Source organism: Chrysochloris asiatica, unplaced genomic scaffold (assembly GCF_000296735.1).
Source record: "Chrysochloris asiatica unplaced genomic scaffold, ChrAsi1.0 scaffold00021, whole genome shotgun sequence".
Classification (NCBI taxonomy): domain Eukaryota; kingdom Metazoa; phylum Chordata; class Mammalia; order Afrosoricida; family Chrysochloridae; genus Chrysochloris; species Chrysochloris asiatica.
In genome coordinates this window covers 9,744,041-9,764,873 of record NW_006408539.1, presented here as the reverse complement: position 1 = coordinate 9,764,873, position 20,833 = coordinate 9,744,041, and the positions used below count along the sequence as shown (strand labels likewise).

At 43.3% G+C, this 20,833-nt stretch overlaps 1 protein-coding gene across 2 annotated transcripts in view; it reads right to left on the bottom strand.

Annotated features, from left to right (window-relative positions):
• Window positions 1-281: 281 nt before the first annotated feature.
• Window positions 282-20,833, bottom strand: part of WDR7 (WD repeat domain 7) — a 425,218-nt gene continuing 404,666 nt past the window's right edge. For both annotated transcript variants that reach the window (XM_006837515.1, XM_006837514.1), the window contains 2 exons: window positions 10,314-10,418; window positions 282-485 (listed from right to left, as the gene is read on the bottom strand). In XM_006837515.1, coding sequence (XP_006837578.1) covers window positions 282-485; window positions 10,314-10,418 — 309 coding nt within the window. The remainder of the gene's footprint in view (window positions 486-10,313; window positions 10,419-20,833) is intronic.

The window sequence follows — 20,833 nt, the reverse complement described above, 5'->3', positions numbered from 1 at the left end:
ACTGACTTCCGGGTGTCTTGTGCGCCAAGCAACCAGAGCATGCCCAGGGACTGCCTCCTTGCCCCTCCTGTGTCCTGCAGGAGAAAACCACAGTGACAGGGTGGCCACATCCGGTGGAGCTGTGTGTGCATGCTCTAATCAGTGGGTGGCACAAGCAGGTCTGCCTTAGGACCAAGCAGAGGTGGTAAGGTAGTGGGGAGGCAGTGAGGCACGCTCCGAGCCAGGGAAGAAAGAGGACTGAGAGGTGTCAGGGCAGCTCCAGCAGCGGTCGGCCGGGCGCCTCAGACCACGAAGCGGTGCTCCTTGCCGTCATGCGCCATGAGGATGACGTTGCGGTTGGAAGTCCAGATGAGGCGGGCCAGTCGGAGGGCATTGTGGGAGCCCGGGGAGGCAGGTTGCACCGGGGGCACCTGGTAGGTTTTGATACAGCGCAGCTGCGGGGCCGAATTCAGCATGCCAATGCTTCCCAGGAGCGAGGTGTTCATCTGGGGGAGACAGGAAGGGCAGCACATGTGTGTTTAAAGAGCTGGTTCTTTTTTACCAATACAGATGGGTTCAGGACGCGCACTTACCATCACTTCCTCCTTCCCGAGGAGGTTATTCAGACTCAACAGAGAGTTTATTTTTAATGCCTAAAGTGTTGCTTAGGAAGAAAGACCAGGTAATCGACTTGAAAAAATCAGCCATTGAAAAGCCTTTGGAGCAAAACTGTCTGAACAGCAACTCAGGGTGGGGCTGGGGCAGGGCCAGACAGTGTTTTGTTCCATTGTGCAGGGGGCTGACTCAGCAGCAGCTAACAACAACAACGGGGTCCTTAGGATGGACTTGTTCTGATGCTTAAATACTGAGGAATTTCACTTCCGGGGCAGAACATGACAGGAGAGTCCAACCATCTTTCAGGAGGGAGGCTCAATGGTGGATGCTAATCAAATACGTCAGCAATACCAACCAAGTGCGGGCATTCGACAACGCAGACTTTAGCTTCTTGACAACAATGCTGAGAGTGGTAAGTTCCTGGATCACTGTTACCCCCATCTACCCCAACTCCATCACTCCTCACCTGCTTTTAAAAAGACCCTGCATCTTGCTCCTTTTTCAAGGGAAATGCACACCAAGTGCAATTCAACTCTCTCTGTGACTCATCACTTTGATGGGTTAAGTATACTTTTAATACTTCATTGACAAAGATTTTTTTATGGGTTGGTATTTCTGATGGACAGTTCCTCTTTCTTAATCTATTCACATAAGTGGAAAAATGATATGGAAATTATAAATCATGAACAACTACACATTCAGGTCAAAGTACTGAATCTTGGATGTTGACCAAGTGAACATTATCTGAGCACTGGAGTCTGAAGAACCTATTCAATTCTCAACAACACGAAACAGAACCCTAAATGGTTTCCATACACATCACCTGTGTGGTTCCCCATTGCATGGAATGTATACTGAAACCCAGCCCAGAATCCTCAGAAATAGGATGTTTTCTTTGTGATCGTTTTAATTTCCAACCCTCCTCTCTGCCTTCACATCTCCCTCTAAATGGCTCTGGCCTGCGGGGTTTGTGTGGCGGACACAGACTGCGACTCGGTGGACAGTGGGGGCACAGGAAGTCTTGGTAACTGTAGGACACTCACAATGGGTTACTGCTCTGCATTCGGATCAGTACAGACTGTCCGCTACCCCTTCGGCAGAAGCAGGGTGTCAGCGGGCGTAAATCACGGCATCTCTAGCAGGCTGCGTGTAGGCTCCACTGACATTTTCACAATTTAAATCATCTTGAGTAATAACCCTTTTAAGATGACTAATGTTACTGATTTTCCTGCATTAATAATAGTGCCGAACACAACACAGAGGTGAAAAAAATCACTAGTGTACGAGGTCACACTTTAAAACCAAATCTATGGTTATAGTTAACTCTTTCTGCTGAAGTTGAATAAATGCTTGAAAGCAGGCAGGATCTTACTGTTATCCTGTGCTTTCTTCCTTCCTGTTCCCAAAAACTCCATAAAATATTAAAAAAAAAAAAAAAAAATCAATGCCTTATTGCTTTCTGGAGGTTCCCAGATAGCTTAAATATAAATGATGATGGCGAGCTTGATTGGATAGCTCTCACGTCTACAAAAAGTAACAGTACATAATAATTTTGTCCTTCGCGGACTAGCTCCAAATGGTCCAGAAAATTGCTGGTTAAAATTAATTGACATCAAAGGCATACTGAGCTTTTTCAAAATATAATTTTTCAGTTGATAAATAACTACAAAGTATTTTTCATCCTTTATAGATTTTCTTTGATAATATGCATGAGGCTTGATTTCTGCTGGTGGCTCAAAATGCTACAGGCATCCAATAAGCCCAGACACTTCCCTGTTTTTGAGTCTTTCCTTTAGATGTACCTGTGCACAGGATGGGTGGGTAAGCTAAGGGCTAATGGGGGCCAGGGAGACAATACCTTTTGGGAATGCTATGGTGGTGGTGGTTATGTGCTGTGGAGTCAGTACCAGCTCATAGCAACCCTGTATGAGTTTCTGAAGCTGCAAATGTAAACAAGAATAGAAAGCCTCATCTTTCTCTCCTGAGGAGCTCATGGTGGATTCGAACTGTTGACCTTGCAGTTAGCAGCCCAATTTGTAAACCACTATGCTACCAGGGTTCTTTATATAGAGACATTGTGGTGGTGGTGGTGTGCCATTGAGTCAATTCCAACTCATAGCAACTCTGTATAAGGATTCCAAGGCTGTAAATCTTTATGGGTGCAGAAAGCCTCATCTTTCTCCTGTGGAGCACCTGGTGGATTTGAACTGCTGACCTTGTGGTTAGCAGCCCTATGTGTAACCCACTACACCAGGGCTCCTATAGATGGAAAGGGTGGAAAATAAAAATTAAGGCTGTTTTTGTTTCTGGGTTCTCCTAACAACCTAATCCATCCTGACGTTGAGAGGTGCTTTTGGGAGGATTAAACAGCCTCCTGCCTCAGAAGAGAGCTATGTGAAGTTCTATACGCTAGACAGTAATTACAGTTGCATACAGCTGGAAGACCCCAATGTGAATCATAAGCAGTTTCCCCATAACCTCTTCAAATTATGGATGAGTCTGAAGTAGTAACGGTGAGTATTCATTTCCCCTAGTAAGCTCAGGAAAGAACTTTCACTGAAAGAACCGCTTTGTTATTCAATATTGATGCATTCTTGACCAGTCACTGACCGCAAACTATGCTAACGTGAGAGACACTGTAACCCTGAATGCATGTAAACGACCTCAAATTCTAAGTTTTGGTTATGTTCACTTTTTTCTGATTACAAAAATAAAAAAATGCTCACTGTAGAAAATTCAAATAATGAAAGGAACCAAGTCCCACTAACTTCTCACTTCCAGAGACAACCACTGTTAATGTTTTGATGGAGACCATTCCAGATACACACAGATGTCATTCTCATTTTCTCTCTCTCTCTCTCTCTCTCTCTCTCTCTCTCTCTCTCTCTCTCACACACACACACACACACAGAGGCTACGTAACTGCCTCATATGCAATGGCAGTTTCACAATGTGCTTTTTCACTCAGTTGCCAAGGGCAATCTTTTCATGCTAATGACTAAATAGTATTTGTGATGCAGCGGATTACCTGATATGGCTTTTGTAGCCAGTCTTTGCAGTTCTGAGCAAATGACTGTGTGGGGAGTATGCAATTGTGAGAGGTTTCTGGCCCACCAAGGGGACTGGATATCTTGCTAAGAATGTAAACAAGGTACATGGCACCTATGTGGGGTTGTTGTTGTTGTTAGGTACCATCAAGATGACACAGACTCATAGTGACCCCATGCACAACAGAACGAAACACTGCCTGATTCTGGGCCAACCTCACAATTGTTGCCACGCTTGAGCCCATTGATGCTGCTACCTGGCCAATCCATCTCGCTGGGAGTCTTCCCCTTTTTCTCTGACCATCCATATTACCAAACATGATATCCTTCTCCAGTGACTGGCCCCTCCTGACAATATGTCCAAAGTATGAGAGACAAAGTTTGGCCATCTTGGCCTCCAAGGAGCACTCTGGCCGCACTTCTTCCAACACAGATCTGTTGGTTCTTTTGGCAGCCCATGGCACTTTCAATATTTTCCTCCAACACCATAACTCAAAAAGCATCAATTCTTCTATGGTCTTCCTTATTCACTGTTCACCTTTTGCATCCATATGAGGTTATTGAAAATACCATGGCTTGAATCAGGCACATCTTAGCCCTCAAGCTGACATCTTTGCTCTTCAACACTTTAAAAAGGTCTTGTGTAGCAGATTTACCTAATGGAATACGTCGTCTGATCTCTTGACTCCTGCTTTCGTGAGTGTTGATAGTTGATCCAAGAAGAATGAAGTCCTGGACAACGTCAATCTTTTCTCCGTTGATAAGAATGTTGTTTATTGGTCTAGTGGTGAGGATCTTTTTTTTCTTTACATTGAGATGCAATCCATACTGAAAGCTGTGCTCTTTGATCTTCATCAGTATATGTTTTAAGTCTTCTTTGCTTTAAACGAGCAAGGCATATATTGGCAGAACTAAAAGAATTTTGCAACATTGCTGGAGCAGGCTAGAGGTGAAGGGGCCACGTGGCTGATAGTCCATGGACCAGGCAAAGGACTGCCGACAGGCATGGCTGAGAAGAACTAAATCTGAGCATTTCTGCTCCTGAATTGTAATCTGCTGCCAACCTGATAAAACCCGTAACTGGAGTGCTTAGTGTAGACCTTGCAATGAATTACCAAACCCGGTGGAGATGGAGACAGTGTGTGGCTACTACTGATTACCACTCTGAATAGGGACACAATAGAATGGGAGAAACATGTAGAACAAAACTCAATTTAATTAAAAAAAAAAAAAAGATCAGACTCCTTCCTGGACTGATACAGGTTGGAGGAACCACCAACTATCACCCTCAGGGACCCCTTAGCCTGAAATGGAAACCACTCCCAAAGGTCCTCTTTTAGCCAAATAACAGTAATTAGTTTATAAAGAAAACAACACTACAAAGAATGTGGTCCTTAGAGTAATCGACAATATGAGCCCAAACAGGCAATATTTGCCCAAGGACAAAGATGAGACAGCAAGGAGGGGCAGGAAAATTGGAGGGTCGGAAACGACAAAGGCAGGGTGGCTATGGGAAAGATGCTGACACGCTGTGGGGGCACAACCAATGCCATGGAACAAATTGTGTATAAGTTGTTGAACAGGAAACTAATTTGCTGTGTAAACTCTCACCTAAAACACAATAAAATGTTCAAAAAAATAGCTGAGTGTGTAAACAAACTAAAATGCAGCTTTGGCTTTTCTCTGCTCTTTAAAAATAATGCTTCACAAAACCAATACGACGAAGATTGTTTTTTTTTTTTTTTTGAACACATATAGGCATGATTTATCAAATAAGAGGAAATGGTTTAAAGCTATTCTCATTCTAAGTGATGCCTTGCACAAACCTTTTACTAAGTCTCACTTGAGTAATTATCCAACCAATATTTCTCATTAACACTCATTTCTCAGCAAAGATTTTAATAGCTGATAGCTCTAGTAAGGGTCTGTATTAATAAGACTTCATTAAAGTTTTCAAAATATATTACAGTACACTTACTGGAATAATACAGAAGTATTATCATACATCATTAGAACCAAACAACAGTTATCTAAATAAATCAGCAAAGTCTATTTGGGGACAGCAGCAGTACTTTCAACTCTGTCAACTACAATATGATCATTATACTCCGGGCAGGGGCTTTATTGCATTTTAGTGATAAAGATGAAGTGATACATTTCTGGGCCTTCTCCTTAAATTTCAAGACCACGCAAAGTTCCATTTAAGCATGCAAGAACTAGGCTGCATTTTAGTTCCGACACTGGTTTGAGAGGCAGTAAAGATTTGGTGCTGCCCTAGTGGCATTGGTACCCTTGTTCTGAATGTGTGTTGTTAACAAAAATCACCCTCAGAGCACATGAGCTTATGGACCAAGGAATGGCATGCCCACTCTGCATAAAGCTATGTGTGCAGGCACAGAGGTTTAAATGCACTTGGCAAAACCATGACAAAGAGATGACAGGACCCTACAGAGGGTAGCTGGGAGATGGAAAGAGGTGGCTCCCCAAAAGCTATTATCTATAGGGTGCCCAAACACAGATACTTATTATTAGACACCTCATGGGATGCCTTTACAGGGTCTGAAGGCTAGCACCATAGTCTCGAGGGCTAACTTGGTCAACTGGCATAAGATAGTATGTAAAGGTTATGTTCCACAGTTCTAGTTTGATGAGTAGCAGCTGGGGTCTTACAAGCTTGTGAATAGCCAACTAAGATACAGTTATTTGTCTCTACACATCCAGAGTAAATGAGAATGAAGGAAAGCAAAGACTCAGAGAAGAAACTAGTCCATAGGACTAACATTCTGCACAAACCACGACTTCATCCACACTTGAGACTAGAAGAGCAAGATGGTGCCTGGCAGTTGTCTTGATCTATTACACAATCAAAGGATTCTGATGCAATGGGCACAAAATGTGAAACAGAACTCACATTCTTAAAATGTTCAGACTTACTGGGCCAGTTGAAACTAGAGGACTCCCCAAGACAATCTTCCTGAGATACTCTTTAAACCTTGAACCAAAACTATTCCATGAGATCATCTTCCAGCCAAATAACAGATTGGCTCATAAAAATAAACAATGTCACCTATGAGTGCTGTGATCCTATAATAAAAAACAACTTCTACATTAGACCAAATGGCCAACACTTACTCTAAGGCAAAGATGAGAAGGTAAGGCATAGGGAAACTAGATGACTGGAAATGGAACAACCAGAATGGAAATGCTGGGAAAGCCGACATAATCAATATCACTGAACAAACTGTGTAGAAGCTGTTAAATGGGGACCCAGATTTGTTGTGAAAGGCGAACCCAAAACACAGTAAAATATTAAAAAACACACACAAAACCCTATGGAGCAGTTCTAGTCTTCATGCCACGAGTCAGAATGGACCAAAATGCAACTAACAGTAAGATTGAAGGTGTTGTTGTCATTGTTAAGTGCTGTTGAGTCGGTTCCGACACATAGTGACCCTTGTATATGGTTTCTGAGGAGGGAACGGTGGGTTTGAACTGCTGATTTTGTGATTAGCAGTCCAGTGCTTATCCTATAGTGCCATAGCAGGACTCCTGATTGAAGGTAGAGGCCTGATTAAAAACAAAAACAAAGGTAGATATCATCTAATAAATAATCATGAGCTCTAACTTAAGAAAGGCTGTTAGCCAAACTTCCATCAAGGATCAAGGTGGAAACTTTTGTGAAAACAGAAAAATACTTAAGGAGGGGCTTAAAAGACCCCAAAATAATTTTGATGATCTAGGCAAAAAGTGCATCCCTTAGAAAGTACTGAAAAAGATGTAAAATCTGGCAAATATCTAACACAGTCCGTTATATAAATATCATAATTCCCTTTTGTTTACTCGGGAGGAGAACGCAGGGATCGAACACGAGCTTCATGAAAAGCAGGGAACCAGGATTTGTTGATATCCACCCCTCCAAAGTGTAGGGCAGTGCCAAGCACTTACTAGTTGCCACTGAGTCCACCCCAACCATGGGGACCCCGTGCTCAAGGGAATGGAATGCTGCAGTCTCCAGGATGGGTTGGGATCCTTGGGGCTGCCACTGCTGATTTTCAGAAGTATATTGCCAGGCTTTTCTTCCTAGCCCTTCTTTGTCTGAAAGTTCCACTGAAAACCTGTTCAGTATCACAACATGCAAACCTCCATCGAAAAGCAAGTGGTGGGTGTACGTGAAGTGTATTGGTTGGGGATTGAACCTGGGTCACCTGCGTGGAAGGCAGTGCGCTATCACTGAGCAATCACTGAGCGATCACTGAGCAATTACTGTTGTTAAGTGTCATCGAGTAGAGACCGTGTAAAGGATTTCCGAAGAGTGGCTGATGGATGAGTTTGAACCGCCAACCTTGCGATTCAAACCTATCTTGCCGCCCAGTGCTTTACCCTGCAGCATCACACCAAGTCTCCATTCAGCACATTGTTGTTGTTGTTAAGTGCCATAAAGTCAGTTTCTACTCACAGTGACCATGTAATAGGGTTTCCAAGGAGCATTGGGAAGGCTGGCAGGACAAGGGACTTGAAGTTGAGACCTAAGATGCTCAGGAGAAGGGACAGAGGGAAGGGTGGGGAGAGGAGTGGGTGTTTACGGTGAGGGAGCAGCAGGTGCAAGGATTCAGAGGTAAACAAGGGCACAGTGTGTTTGCCAGTCTGGGGAGAGGGGAAGCCCTGTCAAGCAGGGAATTCACATGGATCTACAAACTGACCTTGTTGCCCAGTGCTTTTCCTACAGCACCACACCAGGACTTCACACTGTTGTTGTTGTTAAGTGCCACTGAGTCAGTTCAGACACACAGCAACCCTGTACAGGGTCTTTGAAGACTGGGCTGGTGAGCTTGAACCACCGACCTTGCAGTTCAACCCGACCTTGCAGTCCAGTGCATTAACCTACAGTGCTATCTCAGGACTCCACATAGGCACTCAATAAATGTTGACTGAATGGAGCTTTACATAAATGCTTCCTTAAAGATGTAAGAGAACCAAAAATAAGGAAAAGTGTTTTTTTGTTGTTTTTGTTTTTTTTTAATCAAACAACAAGTTGATGTGTTAGAGACCACTGTGTTAGGCTAAGTAGAAAAAATATTTGCAGGTAAACACTTTGAAGAAAGATTTGTGGCAAGAGTCCAATATATGGTCAACTAATGGACTAATTCTGGGGTTTTAGTCGTGTAAAATAAGAGTTGTGGTTACCCACTGGGGGAAGTGAAGACCAGGGGAGTTGGCTGAGGAAGAGAGTTTAATATGGGCTAGTCAAGATGCTGAAGATACATTCTGAACGAAAGGAGAAGGAAAACACAAGCCGGAAGACGAAATCGGAGGAAGAGAAGAAAACGTCTGGGACAGATTTGGAAGTTGTCATGCCTTAATAGCATGTTGTTAATTAAGCAATTTAGTGTATCCGCTTTACATTTTATTAGCTATTGATTTCTTTAAACCATCATCTAGTTGTGCTGAAGTCGTGTTTAAACTTTTCTTTCTTTTTTTTTTTTAACTGTCAAAGGAATGAACTGAACCTTATAAAACAGACTTGTGCCTTGGAAAGAAAAGCAAACAACAAACTCTTAAGTTAACTTTTTGGGGGGATTGGTGATGTTTACATTTTAAGAAATGATCAGGACTGTAAAACAAACAAAACCCAACCCATGGCCACCAGGTCAATTCCAACTCATAGCAACCGTCTAGAACAGAGGAGAAGTGCCCTGTAGGGTTTCTGACTCACACAGGACAGGGCTTCTGAGACTGTCATATTCAGTGGCGCAGAATGCCTCATCCTTCTCCCCTAGAACGGGTGGAGGGGTTGAACCACCAACCTTTTGGTTAGCATTCCAGAACTTAACCCACTGCACTACCTGGGCTCCTTATCAGACTAAAATATGAGCTAGTTAAAAAGAAGATGTGATGGAGATTTATTATTGAAGGTGAACACAAGTTCTATTGTAAACATTAGTTGCTCAAAACTAATATGTATTTTACTCAGAATTAAGTACGCCCATTCCTATGAATTGCTAGCCAAAGATGGTCAGATGCTTTTTAGCTGTTGCAAATAGTTTGGGAATTAACAGTATTCTGCGGCAAGTGTACAAAAATGCAAATAAAACCGGGAAAGCATGAACAGAGCATGAAGTTATTACTGGGCTGCGTTCTTTTCCCTATGTCCCATGAATTGACAATGTTGATCCACAACTGTGTTAGTAGAGCCATGTGAATTCCCTGCTTGACAGGGCTTCCCCTTCTCCCTAGACTGGCAAACACACTGTGCCCTTGCTTACCTCTGAATCCTTGCACCTGCTGCTCCCTCACCTTAAACACCCACTCCTCTCCCCACCCTTCCTCTCTGTCTCTTCTGAGCATCTCAGGTCTCAACTTCGAGCCCCTTCTCCTGGCAGCCTTCCCAAACAACTCATTCTCAGCTTCTGCTGTGGACTGTGATTGCTGTTTAGCTGCATCTCCTCCAGACTGGAAGCTCTGCGGGATCAGACCCTCGCTCTGTCCCAATGGCTCACTGGACTCAGTACTCTGTGTGTACATCAGCAGCAAGCACTCTGTCTACTAGGTGCTGGTGGAAGGAAGGGAGGGAGGATGGCAGTGGGAGAAGTGTAGGGTGCAGGGAGGCAGGTGAACAGGCTCAAAAGGAGGCCTTTCCCACCCAAAGCACACCACGCAACGGCCTTCACTTACCTGCCAGAAAGAAATGTGGCTGTCAGCATTGGAATAGGTGGCCAGATATCGTCCATCAGGAGCAAAAGCCACTGCAGTGATGGGTCCCTTGTGTCCATGGATTGTCTAAAACAAAATTCAGAAGGCATTCATATACGTATGAGGTACACAGAACCTATCGTTGTACACATGCAAAATTCAGAAGGCATTCATATACATATGAGGTACACAGAACCAATCGTGTACACATGCAAATGCATGGCATGCTAAGTATTCTTTGTCCTTTATATTTTTTGTTTGTAATGATCAGGATAGAAAAATAGGATATGCAACCAAAGTTCTATCATGGATATATCTACGGGTTTCAATCTTGTTCTGATGTGTCTACCTGTTTCCTGGATGAGTCCAGAGAAAACCCATACCTTAACAGGAAAACCAATGTGTTAATTCATTAATGTCCACTCTAGGGAAGATCTTTACAACTCACTAGAAAAGTAAGAAACCCACCGCCAAATCTACCCAGGAACTTTGCTTATCTGAAATGAACTATCAATATTATAACACTGCTGTTCTGGAAGGAGTTAAAGACTCCAATGCTAATTCCTGGACACTCACATTTTTCATGTTGTATGCTTTCTTTCACACCAATAACACTGTGCTTAAATGCATGTAGCTGCAACTAGCGAACAGGCATGCATGCATGTGTTGGAGGTTTAGACACATAGAAATCTACTACTATTAAAGACAAGTTAACAAGGGTAATTTTGAGCCTTTGCCAAATTGCTGTCACGGATTTAACCATGAATAAGAAAAAGATATTGCCTTTTAGGATAGGTCTTTGATAAAGGGTCTTTAGTAATAAAAAATTACACTTAAGGCTAATGATATTAATAATTATAGAAAACACTGGATACTAAGAAAATGACTGTAACATGGTATTAATCACCATCCACACATGGATTATATTAACCAATATTCAGTCTGACTAACAAGCAGGAAGCTGGTCTCCTCCCTCTGTCTAGCAGGAAATGGGGAAATGTGGACATATTGTCAGGAGGGACCAGTCGCTGGAGAAGGTTATCATGTTTGGTAAGGTGGAGGAACAGAGAAAAAGAGGAAGACCCCTAATGAGATGGATTGGCCAAGTGGCAACATTGATGGACTCAGGCGTGACAACAGTAGTGAGGTTGGCCCAGGATCGGACAGTGTTTCGTTCTTCTATGCATAAGGTCGCTATGAGTTGGTACCGACTCGATGGCACCTAACAACATCAACCCTGACACAGGACAAGAGGGTTTGCTCCACTCTACACTGTAGATGAAGAACATGCCCCTGGAGCACCACTGAAAGCAGCAGACTCTCTCTGCAGCCAGGGTACACTCACTGTCAATTTTAGGAGGCTTCTTCCATGATTCACAGTGGAATGACCGGCGTGAGAAGGGAGCACACCAGCCCATTCCTGAGGTTTCTATATCTGTCTGCTATATCTGTCACTCTGCTATATCTGTCACTCATATTTCAGGACCCTGCAGGGTTCAAAGGAAGGTCTATTTATCAAAACCCAAAGAACAAAGAAGTCAATCTTGGTGATGCAGATGGGACCTGGGCAAGGAGGAAGCCTGCTTTAAGTTGGATTGCATGGGTCTGGGGCCCCCGAAATCAAAACACCAAACCCATGATGGCGAGCGTATTACAACTCATAGTGACCCTATAGGACATAGCAGAATTGCCCCATTGGGACAAATTTTTATGGAGAGCAGACTGCACCAACCTTTCTGTTATAGTTGAGTGCTTAACAACTACACTACTAGGGCTCCTAACAGGACACCCTACTACTGACTGTGTGACCAGGACACATTATGTAATATTTATTTCTAAGATACCTTAGTGTATCCTACCCTATGAAGTAGGAATAATGAAGACATTGGTGATGATAATACCTACCTCATACGACTTTCTGAAGACTCAGTGAGAAGAAATATATACATAATAAAGGGGCTTCAAAATGTTTGTAGAAAAACAGAATGAACAGATAATAGAATTTTTCCACAAACTTTTTGAAGCCTCCTTGTACATATATTAAATTAGATAATACATAAGAATTCAAGAAATACTATTATTAATTTTGCTATTCTTCTTGCTTGGAAGATGACCAGACAAATGTAAACAATCACATAGCTTGAGCACACGGTGCAATGAAGAGTTAAAGATACCAGAATTAGAACCAGCCAGCAGCTATGGTAACTGTCCATGGTGCTGGCTCACAAATAGAGTGCTAAATTAAGCAACAGAGTGAACCTACTGAATAATCATTGCTAGACATCAGCTTATCATCAACTACATATACTACAATGAGAATTCTTGTAGGCAGACAGGAAATAATTAAACAGTTACATGGAAAAAAAGCTGGCCATTCCCACCTCCAATGTCAATTAACCTTGTTTTTTTAAAATACTCAGTTGCTTGAAAATCTGAAATGTTGTTAACTACTGAACCAATCTGAGGTTATTTCTGGTTAAGATAGTTGGTCAATAAAACTTCTTCTTAAAAAAAAACTCTTTAAAAAGAGATTGCAAACTAAAGTCTCTTAAACTGAAGCCAGATTGGTTTGGTCTGCAAAAAAAAAAAAAAAAAATTTTTTTTTTTTTAAGTTATCAAATCTTATGTAAAATCAAGATTTACAGCCTCTCCTAAAAACCTAGAAGTCAGGATATTCCAGCCTGTGTTGTTGTGTGGCAACACTAGGCAGGGCTAGGTGGAAGTGGCCACTTCTGCTGGGCACTTATTATCCATGTCACCAATCCCTGCACTGAATCAGGTCAGACAGTGTACCCAACACCAGGCTGCCTGGTCCCTCATACAACCCTCCCATCAAAAATACTTGATTCAAAAATACTTTCTTCCAGGTTCTGGGTCCAGCATCCAGCTCAAGAGTGAACAGATGAAGGACACCTCAGTCCAACTCTGTGTGGAAGGGATATTATCCACATTTTGGACTCTGGGTCCCAAGGTTTCAAAGTAGAATGCCAAGCCTGCCTCCCTCAGATTAGCATCCCTCCTTTACCAGCAGTCAGCATGCACTCAGATAATGAGAGAATCAGCAGTGAACTTTACAAACCAAAGAATGGAATATACCCAAAGGATGGAATGGCCCAATGGGCACGTTGCTATATGTTCTCAGAGGTCCACCAAGTTAGTGCTATCGCAAAAGCAGAAAACCTAACAGAGGGGCACAGTACATGTATTTGCTCTGTTGAAAAGTCGTCACTAAATTTATACTTCCTACAATGCCTTCATTTTTTACAGAGGAGCTAGCACCTCAAGAACACATGTGTGTCAGTTGTTCATTATGTCATCTAGTATCTCTAACAGGAGAGCCTGTGAAATAAATCTTCCTGCAATTTTTCTGCCAGGAAAATGTTTCTCTTTGCCAATAATTATTATTATTATTTTGCTTTCGTTTTTGTCATCCTTTTTATTGTATCAACAAGAATTACTGCATAAAATCTAACATGTGTTTGCTTTGCTGTCGGGGCATTCAGAAGTGATTATCTGCTCCTTTTACACGTCTAGTAATAAATACTGGTGTGGCGCTGTGAGATCAGCACTGGACAGCTAACCACAGGCCATCAGTTCAAACTCATCAGCTGTGAGTAGGAAGTGACTCTAGAGCATCTAACAACAACTCATTTCATGAACCATTTCTCTGTTTTCATTTTGTTGCTGAGGTCCTGGTATAGACTGATTTGAATTCTGTGCTGAAATTTCCATTCCTGAAAATTTGCTCTGTACAAAGAAGGCATCAACACAGTAACACCTGCAGACACATCCACACACAGGATGCTATTGGTGGGTGCCCCATGGGACTGCCTATTCAATCAGTGCTGAAACAAACACAGAGCCCTGTCTGCAGTTGTCTTAGGAGGAAGCCAGAGTGGCTCAGGGGGTTCTAAATGGTGCGTACATCTGCTGAGTTGGCCACAGCCTCCCACTGAGAGGGGCTTTGGCTCTTAGTGGAATGTAAATGCTGCCTGCCACTGTCTTTTGTTCAGAATCCCTGAACTTCTGAGCTCTGTGTGGGTACCACCTGAACTGACTTCCACCTCCGTGTGGGCATTAATGAAGCTGATGGGGGGGAACAGAGGGATCATGGCGAACTTGAAAGTGCTTTTGAGCAGGGCAAGTCAATGGCTCGGCTCTTAACCGCTAGACTGTAAAGAACATTTTCCCAAACAACAGGTTTTCAAACAAGAAGCTTTTGATATGCTAACGAGTATCATGTCTTGTTTTATTTTTTTTGTCAAGGAAATTGCTGTCTTGAAAAGATAGAAATGGAATATAAAGAAATGAATCTAATTCAGGAAGTGCTCTGAACAATGAGAGAAATCAAGCAGTTATCCTTAGCAGGAGACAGAGTGTTGCATTGTTAAATACCCTCCTTTCTCTAACACAAGGAGCTGAGAGGCAGGATTAACAAGGAGCAATGCTTACACCCACCACCGGTTTTTAACAGGCATTTTCAATGCATTCTGCAAAGAAATGGAATTAACCCTGTTGTACAGAGAAGGAGGGGAGCAAGGTGACTCCATAAGAACTGGACTGTGAACCACAAGGTCAGTGGTTCAAGCCCACCAGAAGGTCCATGGGAGAAAGAGTAGGTTTTCTGCTCCTGCAAAGATTTATTTATAGCCTCAGAAACCCTATAACATGGTCTCTATGGTCAGAACTGACTCCACAGCACTTAACAACAACAAAAGAGAAGGAAATGATTTGTCAGTGTTCACAGAAGTCATGGTTGTCTAAATTATGGCCTGTCTCTTCCTTGCTACTCAGCTTCCAAATGACAAATTTGAAAACTGAAATAAATAAGTAGAGGTTATCACTATCAACAAGAAGACTTTTTATTTATTTGGTCCCAGGTTACTGTATTCAGAGACTGATAGAAGAATGCTGCCTTGGCCTGCGGGAGGCCTTTGTGGGGAGCAACACGGCTCTTTAGGATTAAGACAAAGCAAATACACAAACAAGCCACTGCTATCAAGTTGATTCTGACTCACAGCGACCCTATATAGGGTTTCTGAAACTGTAAGATTTTGCAGAAGCAGATAGCCTCATCTTTGCCCTACAGTGCGACCGATGGGTTTGAACAGTTAAACTTGCAGTTAACAGTCCAATGTCTAACTCACAGCGCCACTATGGCTCCTTAGAGCAGCTGCTATTTGAGGGGTGCTCTTAAATTTCTAAAACCCCAATTATTCCTTCAGCTAGGATACTTTCCCTGGCACACGTTGGTGGAGAAGGAACAGGTCACGTGCGTTTTCAGGAGGCACACGCATGCCAGCTGCCCTGAGTCTCTGCAAATCTGAGTGAAGGCTTTTTTTGGTGGATGGAGGCAGGAAACAGGCTGGAGATGAACTGCATCTTCAAGGAAGTGAGTGTCTCGAAAGCAAAGTCAAAACCACACAAACAACAAAAAACAGGTGCCATCGATTCTGATTCAGTAGAAGTGTGCATCAGAGGATTTTTAATGGCTGGGATCTTTTGGAAGTAGATTTCCAGCTCTTTCTTCTGAGGTAACCCTGCTTGGGCTTCTACTGACAAGCTCTGGTGAGTAGCCAGAGTGTAACTGTTGTGTCACACCTAGGGACTCAGCGAGGATGGAGACCAGAAAGGAACAAGAGAGCTAATACTAAAGACAGAACATATTTCTAACGGTCCCTCCAGAGATGACAATGGTGCTGAAGTAATAAGCCTACACTTGACATCTCTGGTGGGAGAGTCCCAATACGGAAGGCCCTGACCTCCTGGCTGACTGGGAGGGAGGTAAGTACCCAAGGCAGACAGAAGACAACGCTCTGACTGACAGCGTTGTTACCTCAGGAGAAGACTTGTTGTTGTTAAGTGCCATCGAGTCGGTTCCGAACCCACAGTGACCCTGCACAGGGTTTCCGAAGCTGTAAATCTTTACGGGGACCAGAAAGCCTCATCTCTCTCCCACGGAACAGCTGGTAGTTTCAAACTGCTGACCTTGCAGCTCGCAGCCCGATTTGTAACCACTACGCTATCAGAGCTCCTTACCAGGGTTTGAAAACAACAAAAGCCATGTCGTTCGAGTTGAGAATTATAGTCAAGAAAAAACAAAAACCTGTTACCTTTCTCTCCACCAAGTATCTAATGAAATGCTCACAACCAATTTGTGAGCATTTCATTAGCTATTACTGTTCCTGCCCTCATGGGAACAAATAGTAGATTCAACAAATAATTTAGACAGGTAACAACACCGCTTAAAAGTAGAAGCTCGTCTATGACCCGCCAGGAGTCCCAGGACAAATCTAATTAGCACCGTGAAATAAGCCTTTTCAAGCCATTTCTGTGACCTTGACTCTCAAGGTCAGACGATGGTGCCAGTCACCCTGTAAGGCACCCTTTCTTTTCTGTGTGTACATATGCTGCCTTAGAGCAGGTCAGACAGATGGACATCTATTTGGCTTTCAAATATTGCCAGAGAACATTCCAAAGCCTCCCCCCAGAGCTTCCTTCTCAGTGTTCAACAATGTGTGTGCTGTCAGGAAAGTTCTCCCTCCATCTAACTGAAATCCAAGATGCTGCGCACACCTGCTTCCTGAGTTCTAGCCTCTCCTGAGCTGGAAAGCAGGTGGCCACAGCTCCTAGGGTGATTAGCTTTTACAGATTTGAGAACTATTTAACTAGCAGCTCGCCCCTTGTTATTTATTTCTTTTCTGTGGTTTGTTGTTACATGCTGTTGAGTGGGTTCTGACTCATAATGACCCTGATAGGATTTCCAAGGAGCAGCTGGTGGGTTTGAACCACTGGCCTTGCAGTTCAAACGACCTTGCAGTCCAGTACTTATCCTACAGTGCCAAGCCAGGATTGATAGAAGTTTTAAAACTCCCAGAGACCACAACCTTTCCTTTCAGCACTCATTTTCCAGAGTAATTTCTGTGGCCTTTCCTCATACTCCAAGCTTTCCAATCAAGACATTGCAGAGTTGGATGGTGTCTTAAAGGCCACCTTCTTCGACTCTGTTTTTGCACATGGAGGTAAAAGGTGGAATTTTCAATGGGATACGAATACTGGAACAGGAAATGATAGCACTGTTGTTTCTCATGATCCTGTGCCAACAGTCAGCAGCAAGCTCATTGACTTGGGAAGTAGTAACCCTAGCTGATGACCCTCCTTGGGAGATGATGTACTAGGGCTCCTTGGAAAGGGTACGCTGGTGAGGGTGCTGGCATGCACCCAGCACTGGGTCACCTTCCAATGTGCTCCCAGGGAACCCTTTAGAATTCATGAGGAGATCTGGCACTAAGATGTTGGTGCATGAGTTCCACGAGCAGTGTCCCAGGGCAGGGTCAGCTACGTCCAAGCGTCCCTGCTATAATGCCTCCGTAGGCATCCACTGACCACGGGCCTGCTCCATCTCCTTCTGCATCATTCTCCAAAAGATGCTGACACTATTTTTACATTCTTGCCATTAATTTTCATTGGAAAATGCACTCCTGTTTGAAGACTGCTTGTCGATCCTCTTCTATTTCATTCTGTCTCGGTCTCGAATTTACCAATTCTCAACTGACATCGTATCACCTGGGGGCTCAAAGAGCATAGTTTCAACCCTGCCCTTGTCGCCTTGGATAAAAATACATCATATTCTTAATACTTCAAGTTAAGATGAACTTAAAAATTGCATTTAGCAATGCTCGACTGCCAAACGGTTTAGTTAACCTTCAGGTAAACATAGAAAGTGTGCACTGAAGGGTGTGTGTGTGTGCCACTGTGCTAGACGCTCCAGAGGATCGAAGTGCAAAAGGAAGCTCACTGCACGTCTCTGTGCCAGGTACCTTCTAAGCACTTGCAGATACTCAAGGTCCTCAATCCTTACCAGAACCCTGGGAGATAGGATGATAGGAATATTCAACTATCCCCAGTTTACAGGTGACTAAATGGGAGTCCTGGTGTGGCACTATGGTTTAATGTGCTGGACTGCAAGGTCCATATGAACTGCACAGTCCGCAGTTCAAGCTCACCAGCTGTTCCTCGGAACTAACTCAACGGAATTTAACAACAACAAACTCTGGGCAGTTGGCTGAGTCTCTGCACAGAGCTGCACTACTGTACTACATGGAATGCTGGAACAAGACATACAAACCACCTGCCCTGCATTTCCATCCAGGGGACTTCCCTGTGCTGGGCACTTAGCACAGTGCACAAGCACTCCTAGATAATGATGATTCTGCATGACGTCCCTGCAGCCAGGGGAAAGGGCACTGCTCTGCCCAGGTTGGCTGTGGCAAGCAGGAGCTGCTGATGGGGGCCAGGTCTCCCCAGGGGATATGTCTGCCCTACCTCCAGGCATGGCAGCCCTGTCTTGTAAATCCTATGCCTACAAGGCCTTGGGGTACCCTAAACTCCCAACTCCAGGTAGCGGAGGTGACTTTCGTGAAAAGGGAAGGTCCAGTGTAGGTCTGGAGATTGGCTCAGGCTCCCTTCGTGCCCCCTCCAATGCTGTGAGGGCCAAGGACAACTCTGCCTGGCACAGAGGAAATCCAGTGTTCCAAGGGAGCCCCCTCACACTGCAGCCCTACACATAAGGAGAGGCAGGGACCCCCTGGCCCATCACAGATGTGTATCTGAAGAAAATTCATTTCCTTAGCTTGGTTTCAGGCACTTAAACCCCTTAAGACAGAGCTTTAAAAGACTAGAAACTGCCCTAACCTTCTTCATTGGCTGAGCAGGGGAGAGATGGCTGTGCCTGCTCGACAAATTCCCAGGCCAGAGGATGGTAGCCTCGTCTTCCAATGGGGGTCTCCCTTCCTGGTCCTGGGTGGCTGACATTCTCACTTGTGCCCCCCAGAGAGGCAGGGGAGACAGTAACTAAGCACTTCTTTTGGGGAATGCAAAGCCTTGATAATATATAGGTCTCACTTATGTCACACTGCAGGTAAATGCAGGGTCCTGGTGTGACACCGTGGGTTAATGTGTTGGACTGTAATGTCGGTTTGACCCGTAAGGTTGGTTATTCCAGCTCACTAGCCACTCCTCAGAAACCCTTACAGGGTCGTTCTGGGTCAGACCTGACTTGACAGCACTTAACAACAATTGTCTGATATATCCACAGACAATTTCCTCGTGCATTTTTAGGTGTGCAGAATATCTAAGATTCGGGACTGCCTCTTTCTCAATTGGGACAAAGCTACAGAAACTGTCAGTATCAACCAAAGTGAACTCCGGCAAGGTAAACAAGAGAGCCCTGCTTTCTTATTGGCTGGGGTCTCTGCAACAGTCAGGCGCCCAGCAGCCCAGATATTGCCCTTTGGCACTTCTACAATGATTTTGAGCAGGGATTTGAAGGTTGAAAATGGACTGTTTATCTCTATAATTTCTTTTCTTGGTGAAGGTCTGAGGCAACACTTTTTATTCACTTTATGCCCCATTATGCAGCCAACCCGTTATGGTATTTTCCAATCCAAGAGACACTGGAACCATTGATGGAACTGAGTTCTTTTCTATCACCATCTAATTGAAAAGATACACATTCTGAGAGGAAAAGCAAGTAGATCTGGTATCATTTTAACATCTTAATGGAAAATAGATTTAATGATAAATATAATAAAGTGAGCTATCTTCAATTTTATTGTAAGATATAATGCCTCAAGTAAACAGACTCTTTATTCCGTAAAAAATAGCTGCAATCTTTATTGTTTATTTCTAGTTACTGAAACTTACTTACATGCCTAAATGGGACAAAACAAACAAGCAAACTATAGGAGCTTTTCAATATCTACATATTGTTAATACTGATGACACAAGCAGTAGTTTGTGAAATTTCAGGGGGGGGATGGGTTTGAACTGAGACCTTTTGGTTCGCAATCCAGTGCTGATCCTACAGCGCCACATCAGGAGTCCTTATCCAGGAATAGTAAGCACATAAATGCTCAAGACAGTTTTACTACTGCTATGTGTTGTTGTGAAGTGCCACTGAGTCGGTTACATCTTGACTAGGGTTTCAGAGGAACGCTGGTGGGTTTGAACTGCCTGCCTTACGGTTCAAATCAACCTGTGGTTCAGTGCTTATCCTACAGTGCCACACCAGGTTGCAATTTAGACATTACTATTAATTTCAGACTTGAAGATATGAAGGTGTATATATTCATGAATATCAATGCCAAATCAACTTCAAAAAGGAAGTTCTGCACATGAACAAATAGGGAAATGAACACTGAAAATTGGTTTTGCCAAAAATTTCACAATCTCCCAAGTTACTTTATAGCATAATTTCCACTAATGTTTGACTAATGAAATGGCAGTAGCAGCTTTATTTTGTGAAAAGACTCTTAACCCCAATCATGATAACAGGAGAAAATAAGCTAGTTAAAGATGTAATTCAAGCCATAACATTTGAAATGTAATTCAATATTTTTAAAAATGACTAGAAAATTACATTACTCACAGATATTCAAACATTGGAAGCTGATATGAATTATATAACTATGTAATTGTGGTTCTGTTTTAAATAAAAGGGC